This window comes from Scyliorhinus canicula, chromosome 15 (assembly GCF_902713615.1).
Source record: "Scyliorhinus canicula chromosome 15, sScyCan1.1, whole genome shotgun sequence".
In the NCBI taxonomy this organism is placed as follows: Eukaryota; Metazoa; Chordata; class Chondrichthyes; order Carcharhiniformes; family Scyliorhinidae; genus Scyliorhinus; species Scyliorhinus canicula.
The window spans coordinates 13,209,431-13,223,535 of record NC_052160.1 but is presented as its reverse complement, the minus strand read 5'-3'; the positions used below and the strand labels follow the sequence as shown (position 1 = coordinate 13,223,535).

Below are 14,105 nucleotides of genomic sequence, written 5' to 3'. Positions count from 1 at the left end.
CAAGCCAGCGATGCCCACATCCCATGAACAAATAAAACATAAGTAACAAATAGTTAAATATGTAGACATGTCCATTATGGAAACAGTGAATGTAGAAATGACATTGAGTGTAACTACAATTCCTCCTTCAATAAACTTGGCAGTTTTGTAACTAGAAATGAATCATAAGCTGTGGAAAGTTACCTGACTCTGTAACTATGGAGTGTTAGTTGCTTCACTCAAAGGCTAAATGTCTAAGCAAAAAATTGTTCTTCAGTCTCGAAACAAAAAGTTTGTACCCCAAATTTGAAAAAAGTGCAGGGCTGAGGGAATGCTGCACTGTTTGGGGGATATCACCTTTCAGAGTATATGTGGCCATTCAGCCCCACAAAATTAAATGGTATCAAATCTTTATCATTGTCACAAGTAGGCCCAATTCACCAAACAGGCACGTCTTTCGGGACTTGTGGGAGGAAACCCACGCAGACACGGGGCCGGGGGGGAAGGTGCAGAGTCCGCACAGACAGTGAGCCTAGCCGGGAATCGAACCTGGGACTTTGGCGCTGTGAAGCAACAGTGCTAACCAGTATTACCATGCCGCCTGGTTCATGTCAGCATTTATGGTGCAGTTCTCCTACATCCTCTCATCTTGTTCCCTCTATCTGGAGGGTAACCATCTATCGAATCCCTTCTCCCTCAAACATCTTAAATACCTCGGTGCTATCCCCTTCAACCACTGTTGTGAGTTCCCCATTCTTACCACTTTTTGGCTAAAGAAGCATCTTCTGAAGGAAGATTTCGGGATGACGACCTTATATCCATTATGCCCCTCCCCCACAAGAGGCGACTTTAAACTGAGGCCTGCTTGGCTGGATGTAAAGATGCCCGGGGCATCTGGAGCACAGACTAACATGGGAGTTACGGCCCGTGTTAACCAGCGCGGCACCACCTGGAGGAGCTGCCCATTCTTCCCCCCCCCGCCCCGGGGCAGCAGAGCGGTGACTAGGCCCCCGGCTCCAGGCAGCCTGAGGCCATCGGCGGCCTCAGAGAGAGAGAGAGAGAGAGAGAGTGCGCATCGCAACCAAAGCGCATGAGCTCCCAGAGTGGGAGGAGGGGACAGCCTTGGCCCCGCCTCCTTTACGCGACGCGGCGTCAGAGGCCAATGACGTCAGGGCGCATGGACCCACCAATCAGACGGCGGACGTGGCGACGGCGAGTGCTCCCGGCCCAGGAGGAGGTGGTGGTGGTGGAGGAGGAGGGGAGGGGGCCCGTCCATCCGATCAACCAATGGGTGAGCGATAAGTGAGGGGGGGGGGCTGGGGGCGGGGCGAGTGAGGGGGGGGGGGAAGAGAGGGGATGACGCGCGCGCATGGGCATTGAGCTTCCGGCCCTCGGAGGCCGCGGGGGCTTTTTTTCTCCTCTCTCTGTGTTTCTGACGGACGGACGGGCGGCCGGGCGCGTCCCTTCAGTTTAATAACGTCAGCGAAAAGTACAAGCGGGGCGATTGTTGACGGCGGGGTGGGTGGGGGGCGGGCGGGGGTGGGGGGGGGGGAGAGACAGGCTTTTAATGTGGCTCCGTGTGTAAATGTGAGGAGGGGGGAGGGGGGGAAGGAACGAAAGAGGAGGAGGAGGGGGGAAGAGAAAAAAAATAAAAAAAACTCACAAAAATAAAGGGGGGGGGGAGAGAGAGAGAGAGAGAGGAAATAAAATCCATAATATAAAAGAGAGGAAAAAGAAGAAACCCCCTCCTCCTCCTCCTCCCTGGAATAAATATTTATATTGAAGAGAGAGAGGGCGATTGTGACTGATCGATTTATCATGGAGGATAAGCGAGATGAGCACGAGTCGGAGATGCAGGAGCATTGCCCCGAACACTGGTTTTCCAAGTGGGAGAGGCAGTGCCTGGCGGAGAGCGAGCAGGAGGAGCAGGGCCAGGAGGAGAGGGCGTCGCTGGAGGAAGAGCAGACCCAGCAGAAACTTTGGCATCTCTTCCAGAATTCGGCCGCCGCCGTCGCCCAGCTGTACAAAGGTACACAGCCGGGGGGGCTGGGCCCTCACCCCACCACCCTCTCCCTTTTACCCTCCTCTTCATATCTATTTAATTCTTTTTAAAATAAACAAATCCTTCATTTTCTCCTGGGGGGGGGGATGCGAATGAAGGACGGGAGAAAGGGAAGGGGGGATCACTCTCTCGCCGGCCTTTATTTTTTTTCATGAATAAATTATATATCTATTAAATGTTTTCTCCCCTATTTTGTTTTATTTTTCGTGGGGGGGTGGGAAGAGACCCCCAAAGAGGGGGGAAAAACAACAGTCGCAACCAAAATGGCGAAATCAAACATGGCCGGCCCTGTCTCTCCCCCCTCTCCCTATCCAAAGACGGTTGTCCATCTCTCTTTTTGTTTTGTTTAATATATATATATGATCTCTATCTGGACGGTGCATATGTTTTCTTTTTTTTAAAGGCACTCTGTTTGCATTCATTGCTCTCCTAATTTTTTTTATCCTCCTCCACCTCTTCCTTCCCCCCCCCAAAAAAAAATCCCTGTGTGTTTTTGTAGATCGAGTCTGTCAACAACAAGGGCTGTCACTCTGGGTCCCGTTTCAAAACGCCGCCTCGGCCGTCACCAATGTGTACAAAGGTAAATGCAAACCCTTATCCTCCAGGCTGCAGTCGTCTTGTCACTTGTGTGTGTTTGTGGTTTTTGAAGGGGGTGGTGGGTGTTTGAACCCTTGCACTCTTAATGGAGGGTGGATTTCTTAAGAAAGGTGTTTGCCTGCCTTCCCCTCTCTTCCACGGTTTGAAAATAATGTGGAGTGGATGCTGTATCATGTAATTGCAGTTGCTAGTAACCACCAGCAGCACCAATGTGCCTCAGCCAATTGTCGAAGGATTGAAGGCAAAATGTTGTGGTTCAGTTTGCTTCGGGAGGCCTTGATGCAGAAGCTTGCCTAAAAAGAAAAAACAAAATCTGGTCTCTTGTTCACGTTTGCTTTTCTCATTTTTGGCCTGAGTGCAGCTTTCAAGAATTGAAGTAATTTTTTTGTTCAGTTGGACTTTTTGAATAGATTTTACTTTTCTGAAATTTTTGCTGAGATCAGGACCCCCTCCCCCTTCTTGTTCCGGTGTCCCTGGCATGACTCATGATTTCTAGATAGCTAATGCAGTCAAAACAAAACTGCTGCAATATATATCCATTCTTGCACTGAGAATTTGTGAGCCATTTTATCTAATGCTCTTCTCTTGATAGTACTTACTTGCAGCTTATTCTTCGTCCTCTGTGTCTAAGGTGCAGCAGAATGCACTTTTTCTGTAGGGTGATATGTTGTTTTTTTTATTTGATGGGAGAATTTCAGTTTGGACATAACAGCATCCATACTTCAATTAGTTGATTTCATGGGTGACTTTTTTTCTCTTGCATGACATTTGTGTAACTACATTATAATAACCACAATTTGCACAATCACATGCTGAAACATTGTTTTTAATTTTTCACGTGGTGCTTCAAGAATATTTAATCTGTATTTGATTGCATTGCAATACAGTTGGATTTTTAAAAGAAATTTGACATACACATTTTTACACTTCTAAGTTGTGCAGATTTTTTAGTGACCCATTGTTACTGTAGAGACCTATAATAGAGCTTATGTGCTTCCTGCCAAATGACTAAATTTTGATACTTTTTAAGAAACAGTCCTATCCTTTCTTGGCTGCCCTTGTCAGGTTTCTTAAAGCCATTGTCGAGTTAAGCACATTCAGTGCTAAACATGAGTGACTAATTGGGCTTCCATCTTGAGATTCAGGTTCTTTGCTCTGTGGCTTTAGAACACTGCTGTATGATCCCCATGTTGCAAATAGTACAATATTGAAAAATGTTCTTTCATACATTTTTGATTTTGGGCAGCTCCCAGTGAGGTTGATCTCTGTATGAATGTGCACACAATTACTTCTGAAATAAACTCCATTTGCACCGTTGCCTGAATAATGACAGTCAGAGGCAACATTCTTTTGCTGATCAAAGGAGCTGGATCTTTTCTTATCTCAAGTTTTTCCCGTTTTCGTCAAATTAGCTCGACTTAGATGAGCTGGACACATGGATTTCAAGTGCATTAGATTTTTTTAAAATAAAGATTACTCTTCGGTGAATTCCTTCCTTTTCATAAACTGGTGTCCTGTTATAAGTTAACCTGTTTGAAATTGCTCACTTTTGCTCAAATCTTTGCTTTTAATTTCTTGTCAGCACTTTTACCTCAGGAGTCACAAAGTCCAGTCTAGAGATTTGAATGTAAAAATCAAGACTGGCACTCCAGTGCAGTACTGCGGGAATGCTGCATGCTCAGCTGGTGTTTTTTGGGTGAGATGTTAAGCTGGGGCCCCCTCACGATGTAAAAGATCCTGTGGCACTATTTCAAAGAAGAGCATGAGAGTTCTTCTGGTGGCCAGGCCGATATTTATCCCTTACTCTACATCACAAAAACAGATTATTTGTTCATGGTGACATTGCTGCTTGTGGGAACTTGCTGTGCATAAATTGGCATCCGTTTACTCCGTTACCACCGTGACAATGCATCAAAAAGCTCTTAATTGGCTGTGAAGCACTTTGGGATGCCCTGAGGTTGTGAAAGGCGATATATATAAATATATATGTTTTCTGTTTCTTTGAGTTGCTGCATGTGCCCATCTGAAATAGCCTTGGTGTAGTTATGTTCATTATGTTTAATCAAATGAGATATTGCACAGTCTTAAACTACAAATTTTGTAAATCATGATGCTCAAATTTGAATTGAATACATGCAAATTTGATCTGAAATTTGATTCCCGAATTGAAATGAAATGAAAATCACTTCTTGTCACAAGTAGGCTTCAAATGAAGTTAGAAAAGCCCCTCGTCGCCACATTCCGGCGCCTGTTCCGGGAGGCTGGTACGAAAATTGAACTTGCCATGGTCTGCTTTAAAAGCCAGCTGTTTAGCCCTGTGCTAAACCAGCCCCTATTCTGTAGTAGTGCAAGAATTTGGCCGTTGAAATCAGATTGTGGTCTCTAGAATCGTTCTAATTCAGCTATTCCTATCTGTGTTGAGAAATTTGTTCTGATTTTGTTTCAGAAAGTATTGAAGCTCACCGTCGAAGCTGTGACTTAGGAATTCAGGTCGGTTATCAACGACGTAATAAGGATGTGTTAGCTTGGGTAAAAAAGCGGAGACGAACCATTCGAAGAGAAGATTTGATCAGCTTCTTATGTGGCAAAGCTCCACCACCACGCAACACCAGAGCTCCCCCTAGACTGACAGTAGTAACCTCTCCTGCTAGAGCACCTACAACAGAAACTAGTTCATCTGTAGAGACTGACTTGCAGCCTTTTCGTGAAGCCATTGCACTGCATGGTAATTATACTGTTAAGTGATTAAGCACTTGGGAAAAGTAAATGTGGATTTCAGAGAGCCTGTATTTCTCTCATTGACATGCACAAGCTGAATTTCAGCATTGTCAGACAGGTCGTATCTCAATTTTGACTACAAAATAGTTTAACTGATGGTATTGTGAATTGTTGCTTTATTGTAATCTGGAAACCCACAACGTAATTGCATCAGCTGCTTCTGCACCATGATAAACATTAATTACAATAGCAGCCAAAAGAATTGAATGGGAAATAGATCAAATGTTTTTTTTAAGAAGCTTTATGCATTCAAATGTTGGTAGCACGCTGCGTTAGACTGGTATCAGGATCCAATGCAAATTCACACACAAATGACACAACTGAGTAAGGAATGAAGATTCGTTGGTGACATGTCCGAATTTGTTCATTGATTTGGTGCTGTTATAATTATAGAATCTCTACAGTGCAGGAGGAGGCCATTTGGCCCATCTAGTCTGCCCAGGCCTCCTCTTCCTAGACCCACTTCCTTGCCCTCTCCCTGCAGTCCCATCTAACCTGGGCATCTTTGGACACGAAGGGGCAATTTGGCATGGCCAGTCCACCTAACCAGCATACTGTGGGAGAAAACCATAGCACCCGGAGGCAACCAATGCAGACATGGGCAGAATGTGCAAACTCCACACAGTCACAAAAGGTTGCAATCGAACCTGGGTGCCTGGCACTGTGAAGTATCAGTGCTAACCTCTGTGCCACCGTTATCCGGCTGCGGGGAGTCAAATGATCCACATGAATATCCTTCTAACTCATTTTTGACCATCTTTTTGTTAACCAATTTTTGTTCATGGTGACGTAGATTTGGAAGTGGTAGACACTGCCTATTCTGGTCTGGTTTCCGGAGCTTAGTTTTCTTGGAATAAGTTGCTAGCCTGAAGCCAGAGGTGATAGCCTGAAGGGCGGCACTCTGCATCAAGCATGGCTGAGCAGATGTTTCTTAGGCTTGCCGTAGGCATGTTGGAAGCAAATGCGGGTTTATAATCAACCTCTTTGGCTACCTTTCGAACGCACCTTCTGTGGCCATCGAGTCCTGAAGTGGGACTGTAATTGGAGTTTCTCGCTTTGCGGCCGGGATGCTGTCTACGAAACCACAAGACCTTCCCTTTCATGATACATTCAGGAAAATTCAGTTTTGTGCAGGAGGCTAGAATTGCAGTTTCTTCAGGTGGTTGCAAAGGCCACTCTCGTTGGATGCATAAGCATCCAATGCAGCTTTTTGTGTACTTTTTGCAATTCCCCCTGAACCTCTTGTCTTCATGAAAGAGATGCTGCTTGTATGCTATCTAAAACTGTATTACAGTTAGTGCCTCTGCAATTAGGAGTGTAGGAGATCCGCATTCATGAATTGGCTCCCTGTATTGGCATTACTAAAACCTACACCCTTACACTGCAAAAAATGAATGTAATCTTCCCCATCTAATCCAAATGGCCACAACTGCACAGATTTTTAAAAAAAATCTCAGTTCATTTATTTGCAAATTTGTTTCATTGATGGAAGTGTCACAGATGACAACTTTGTGAAGAACATTAGCTTAAATAGTCCCTTTTCAAAATCAATAGTTCGGAACCTTCTGCCTTGTATGCTGAATGGCTTTGTACTTTCTCGGAGATGACTTCCGAGTATGTATCCAAGACTACATATTTCCATCTTTGGAACTTCTGCTCTGCCTCAGCTCACATGCTGCTGAAGCCCTCTTTCGTGCATTTATTGCCTTTAGACTTGTCTATCCCATTACACGCCTGGCCAGCCTCTGCAATCCTCTTACAGCACTCTGTAAACCAGAGGTCAGCGGAAACTCTGCTGCCCATGTCTAGATTCGCACCAAACTCTGTTCACCGATCACCGTGTGTTCACTGACTGCATTGGCTCCTGGTTAATCAATTCCTTCATTTTAAAATTCTCATGTTTTCAAATCCCTCTATGGCCTGACCTCTTCCTTTATTTGTAATCGCCAGCCCTGTGCTTTGCTCATCCAGTTTTGTTTCTTTGAGCATCTTCGATTTTAATTGCTTCACCATTGGTGACTGTGCTTTCAGCTGCTTAGCCTGTCAGCTCTTGAATTCTTTCACTAACATTTTCAGCCTCTCTTCATTAAAACCTACCTTCATGACCAAGCGTGGTGAGTTGTTAGCCATCTGCCCGGATTTTGCCTTTTGTGACCGAATTCTCCGGCCATTGGGTTCTCTATTTCCGCTGGCAATGCATCCCTTTCTCTGGGTTTCCAGGTGGCGTGGGGTGGCTTCAAAGGGAAATCCCATTGACAAGAGGCAGGAATAGCGAATCTCGCCGCTAGTGAATGGCGCTACCAAAAAAACACATGGCTGGGGAACCGGAGAATCCAGCCCTTTGTGTCAAATGTACCGTTATAACACTCTCAGAAAGGGCAGCACGGTGGCCTAGTGGTTAGCACAACCGCCTCACGGCGCTGAGGTCCCAGGTTCGATCCCGGCTCTGGGTCACTGTCCGTGTGGAGTTTGCACATTCTCCCCGTGTCTGCGTGGGTTTTGCCCCCACAACCCAAAAATGTGCAGAGTAGGTGGATTGGCCATGCTAAATTGCCCCTTAATTGGAAAAAATAATTGTGTAATCTAAATTAAAAAAAAAAAAAATAACACTCTCAGAAGCATCTTGGGATGTTTTATTATGTTAAAGGTGCTAAGGGGCAGCATGGTGGCACAGTGGGTTAGCACTGCAGCCTCACGGCGCCAAGGTCCCAGGTTCGATCCCAGCTCTGGGTCACTGTCTGTGTGGAGTTTGCACATTCTCCCCGTGTTTGCGTTGGTTTCGCCCCACAACCCAAAGACGTGGCAGAGTAGATGGATTGGCCACCCTAATTTGCCCCTTAATTAGAAAAATTGAATTGGGTACACTAAATTTAAAAAAAAAAATGTTAAAGGTGTTATATAAATGCAAGATGTTGGTTCTTTGCAGGTTGCAATGCTTAGAATGTGCATTGTCCTGGTTATATAGACGTTTGCATGTTTGATATTGGAAGAAATTGAGAAAATGTCAGCAACAACCTCCTTTGGGAATACAGACATGCGAGTCTGAAGTGTGCTTGACAGTGAGGAAACTAAATCCGTATTCTCGGTGTACCATATCTGGGTTTATAAATGGATTTTTATTAATCGCTATCTTTGTATTCTTCTCCACCCCTTTTGAAATTTGCACTTATCCACTGCATCTCCTGATTTTAATCACTCCATCATTGGCGACCGTGTCTTTAGCTGCTTGCCCTAAACCTGTCTGCCTTGCTAGTTCTTTTTAAGATGTTCCTTTAAAGTCTGTTTCTTTGACCAAGCTTTTGATCATTTGCCTGCGTATTGCATTAAGTGACTTGGTGTCAAATTTTGTTTTATAATGTTTCTGTGAAGTGCCTTGAGATATTTTATGACATTAAAGGCATTATATACACAAGTTGTTGTTGTAATGATTTAGGTTGTCACTACTTAGAGGCCGAGCCCCCCACCACCACCTCCATTGTTGGCATTGTCTGTGAGGGGAAGAATGGAAGAGAGAATGGACATGGGACAAGATCTAAAGATCTTAATCATGAATAGCTGGGGCAGATAATTAAATTCCTCTGTATTTATTTTAGGTTCTTGGTAATTTTCAGCAAAATTCAGCACCTTTTGGTAACCCTTTATTCCCTGCTCATCGTTTTTGTTTTGTTTTTATTTCCGTACCATTTTCTGAATCGTATTCGCATGAGGTTGTTTCAAACCTCGGGAGAGATGGGTAGATGTGAACTGCAGCACTGAGCTTAATAAGAAAGTGATGGGGGGAGTAGGTAGGCTGATGCATGGTGGCTGTTAATTGCTAGGTCACATCTTTAATGTTTGCAAAGAGAAATTGTCCCATTTATCTCAGGGAGACAAATGTGTAAAGGAATAAAATGGCCATAGTTTTGGTATTTTATCAGCTTGTTTGATCCATCAGTTTGGAAACTGTTACTCAATTGCATTGGGAAAGTTTGGCTGAACTATTTCCTAAAAACCCCATAAACTGAAACCAGTAACTGGGGCAGAGAAGAAAATGTCAATGCGGCGTTGCTTTTCTGTTGCAGAAGCAGGGCTCTGTCATGTATATTTCAGTAATTTGGGTCAAGCATAAATTACCTTGTCACGATTGATACTGTATAACCCCCTTCAATAGATTCTTAGCCTCACCGAAGTTGGGTGACAAAGCTTTGTGTGGCCTTTATGTCAAATTGAATGTTCATTTTTGAAATGAATTATGAAACAGCAAAGCGGCTAGTCTAATTTTAGTAGGAGAAATGCTTAGGCAGTGTTAGTGCTATTGATGTAGTGAGTTATGGGAAGAATTTCAAAGGTTTTGACAAGTTTTTAAACACAAAATATTTAAATGTCAAGGAATTATTTTGAAGAGTACAGGCACTGTATTTCTGTGCAGGGTGTATTTGATGAGTTCATGTCACTTGGTAGCTACTGTTTTGGGTTGCATATTATGTGGTAATGGAAGGTTGTATTTAAAAGATTTTATTTCAAACATACGCAACATCAACAGAATACACAATCCATCAAAACATAGTCAACAGTTTCTACCATCAACCCCCCCCCCCCCCAATATTTTAATCCAACCACCCCCCTGGGATGAATGGCTTTTTAAATAAGGTGATGAATGGCCGCCACCGCACCTGGAAACCCTCTTCTGACCCCCTCAACGTGAACTTAATCTTCTCCGATCAGAGAAAGTCATACAGGTCCCCCAGCCATGTTGCCACCACAGGCGCCGTCTCCGACCTCCAATTCAGAACGATCCTTCGTCAGGCAATCGGAGGCGAAGGCCGCAGCATCGGCCCCTTCACCTCCCAACAGCTTCGGTTCCCCCAAAGATTGCCACCATAAGGTCCGGCCTGACCTCAGCCCCTGCTATCCTGAATAACCCAAACGCCGCCTCCTAAAAGCTCTCCAGCTTTTCGCAGCCCTGGAACATGTGCGTATGATTCACCGGCCCCCGCCTGCACTTCTCTCACACTCCCCGGAAGAATGCACTCATCCTTGCCCGAGTCATGTGTACCCTGTGCACTAACTTGAACTGAATCAAGTTCATCCTCACGCAGGAGGAGGTTGAGTTCACCAGCTGCATTGCCTCACACCAGAGTCCCCAACCTATTTCCCTCCCCAACTCCTCCCCCCACTTGCTCTTTATCCTCACCACCCGTGTCTTGCCCTACTCCCCAACCACCCATTTATGTCCCCATTCCTGCCCTCCCTCCACCAAATTGTCAGGAGTAGCAGTTGCTCCAATAATCTGTTCTCTGGAAGCTGGGGGAACATCTGCCACTCCTTTTGTGCATAGTCTTGCATCTGCACATACCTAAACTCACTACCCCTCGGCAGCTCACCTCTCCCGCAGCTTGTCCAGCCCCACAAACTTCCCCTCCGAGAACGCATCCCTAACCCGCTCCAGCCCCTCTTCCCTCCACTTCCCACGCATCCTGTCCATCTCCCCCGGTTTAAACATATTGTTCCCACACGGTGGTGTCAACACTGACACTTTATCGAACTTGAAATGCCTCCTCAACTGATTCCATATCCTGACCGCTGACTGCACCACTGGATTTCCCGGGGCTGTCACCAGGGTCCACAGGCGAGACCCCCTGCAGACTCCTCCTCCAAAGTGATCCACTCGGTGCCCCCGCCAACGTCTCACCGTCTCCATGTTCGCAGCCCAGTAACAATAGATCAATTTTGGTAGCGCCATCTCCACTTTCCGTCTCTGCCTCTGCAACAGAGCTTTTTCACCCTCGGCACCATACCTGCCCATATAAACTCCGAGACCAGTGCCTCCATCCTCCGCAAGAAGGCCTTGGGGCGAAAAATTGCGAGGTTAAAGACAAAGAGGAACCATGGCAGCACATCCATCTTTACCACCTGCACCCTCCCTGCCAACGTCAAGTGCAAAGCCTGCCACCTCTTGAAATGCCCCTTAACCTCATCCATTAACGCTGTCAAGTTCCATCTGTACATCCGTTCGTGCATCATCCTCAAATACTTAATTTACTCTCTTGCTACCTTAAACGGTAGCACCCCCCTACCCCCGGTCCTGTCGCATTCACTGGAAACACCTTCCTCTTCCCTGCGTTCAGCTTATGCCTGAAGGCCACAAAGCACTCCAGCAGGCCCATGATTCTACCCATACTCTCCAGCGGGTCAGACACAAACAACAGGTCGTCTGCGTACAACAAAACATGTGCTCCCCCCCTCAATCTCATGGCTAGGCCGACTCCTGAAGGGCCATTGCCAAGGGCTCAATCGCCAACGCAAGTAACAATGGCGACAGCGGGCACTGCTGCCTCGTTCCCCTTTGTAGCCCAAAGTACCCTGAACTCATCTCGTTTGTATGCGTGCTTGTCACTGGGGGTGCAAACAAAAGACGAATCCTAAACAGATACACCGCTCTACCCGGTCAAAGGGCTTCTCCGTATCCATGGGTACAATAACCATCGGTGCTCACCTCCCTGACGGAGTCATTACTACACAATGTTGCTGGCAAATCCCCCTCCGTCCCCTCCACTGCCTCACTGAATGTCCCCAGTAGGTGGGGGCCAACTCTGTCGCGAACTGCTTCTAGAATTCCGCCGGAAAACCATCCGGGGCTTTCCCCGACTGCATTCCCCTGATACTATCCATCACCTCTCTCAGCTTGAGCATCTCTTCCAATGCCTGCCTCTTCCTCTCCAACTCTGGGAGCTCCAAACCATTCAGAAACCGTCCATATCCCCCGCCTCTCCACCTGGCTCGGCCTTCTACAACTTCTCATCGTACCCTCTGAACATCTCGTTTATCTTTTCCAGCTCCGATACCACCTCCCCCATCTCCACCCTTCCGTTAAAATATCCCTAGATGCTGCCTGCCACCACAATTGGTGAGCCAGCATACGGCTCGCCGCCTTTCCATACCCCTACTACACCCCCTCGCCCTCTGCAGCTGCCCCACCACCTTGCCTGTTGTCAGCATATCGAACTGCCCCTGCAAGCTCTTCGTGGGGGACGCTGCGTATCCACCTCCACTTTCTCGTCCAGCAGCCGCATGTGCTCCTCCTTCCCTCCTCTTGTTTCCATGGGCCTTAAACAAAATAATCTCGCCTCTGGCCACCACCATCAAAGCTTCCCAAAATGTGGCTGCCGACACCTCCCTGTTCTGCTTCAGTCCCATATAATTTGAATTGACGCCCTCCCGTTCTCCTCACAAATACATTAACTAACACTACTGGCATCCTCTCTAACACCACTCACTATCACAAACCTTCTCCTGGATCTCGCACCTCCCTGGCTCCCACAAACCCTGTTTACGTGCTTTACAAAATGACTACCCACCTCGACTTCGAATCAATCCCCGAGTGAAATACCTGTCCCACCCATCCCTTGGCCTTCCCTGATCCTTCACCAGGAGAGGTGTCTCCTGCAAAAAAAAAATCATCTCTGCCCTAAACCCGACTGGTCATTTCAACCTGCGGGAGGTTCCACGTTACAATTCTTACCAGAGGCTTGTGCCTCCACCCCCTTCTATCGTCCACCATCATCCCCCTTTGATTTTGCCTCGCTCTAAACCGGCCCATCCAAGGTGACTCCCCACTCTTCCATGACCACTTTGTTCATCCTCCAAACCTGCCACGTCATGTTCCCCCTCCACCACGCGTACATTCACCAGCATTGCTTGCCAGCATGGCACCTCCCGCCTGAAGGCTCTCCTGCACACACCCCCACCAGCCTCACCTTAGCCTGTGCAACTGACCCCCAACCCAACCAGAATAACGACCAAATCACCCAAGGCGCCCTAACAAACACACCCCTGACATGAAAAAACCCCCCACCAAAATTCAGAAACCATCTCCTCCCCCAGGCCCACCTCAAGGTCTTCTTTGTCCAATAACTTGTGCATCTGCACAATGGCTGCCTGCAGCAGCTCCCCTGCTCTCGGCTTCTGCCTCAAGGACCTTTCGGCCCACTCCACCTCTGGGGCCTGATCCAGCACCTTGTCCACCAACCTGGCCAACATCCTCAACGTACTTAGTGGCACTCGTGCCCTCCACACCATCCGGCAAATCTGCAAATTATGTCGCCTGGAACTGCTCCCCCACCTTCACCAGCAGTGACTTGCATAGATCCTCCACGATCTCCACCTCTGCCTCCAAAGGCATAATCCGGTCGCACTGGTCGGACAAGACCTTCTCCACCCCACCCTGTGCTTTGTGGCACCTTTTCACCCGATCCAGAGACCCGTGAAGAGGTGCCACTGCTCCCTCAATTGCCTTCTGCATTCCCTTCCTCTGCTGTCGAAATCCCTCCTTTAAAAAAAAAAATATTATATTGAGGCATTTATATTTTACATTTTAACAGAATAAGCAACCACGCACCAAGAAAAGCAAAACAAACCCAGCATGGCTTACATAACCAACACCCCGCCAACAATGCCCCACCAACCTACCTCCAACTTCCCATGCCTCCCCTTTTTAAATCTCTGGACTCGGAAACACCCATAACGTCGGCAAACCCCTGCCAGAATCCACCAAGCTTCGGCCATGTCCAAAACATATGGGCATGATTCGCCGGCCCACCTGCACACTGCCCGGACGAGTCCTTCACCCCTTCAAACCACCTACTCATCCGGGCGACGGTCATATGTGCCCTGTGGACCACCTCGACTAAGCCTGGCACAGGACAAGGAC

The 14,105-nt window shown here is 47.0% G+C and overlaps 1 protein-coding gene across 1 annotated transcript; it reads left to right on the top strand.

The window, feature by feature from the left end:
* The first annotated feature begins 1,642 nt into the window (after window positions 1–1,642).
* On the top strand, window positions 1,643–6,857 carry c15h16orf72 (chromosome 15 C16orf72 homolog). Its single transcript, XM_038820137.1, has 3 exons — window positions 1,643–2,008; window positions 2,541–2,621; window positions 5,085–6,857. The coding sequence occupies exons 1-3, from the start codon at window positions 1,798–1,800 to the stop codon at window positions 5,381–5,383; spliced, it is 591 nt and encodes a 196-aa protein (XP_038676065.1). The 5' UTR covers window positions 1,643–1,797; the 3' UTR covers window positions 5,384–6,857.
* Window positions 6,858–14,105: the final 7,248 nt, after the last annotated feature.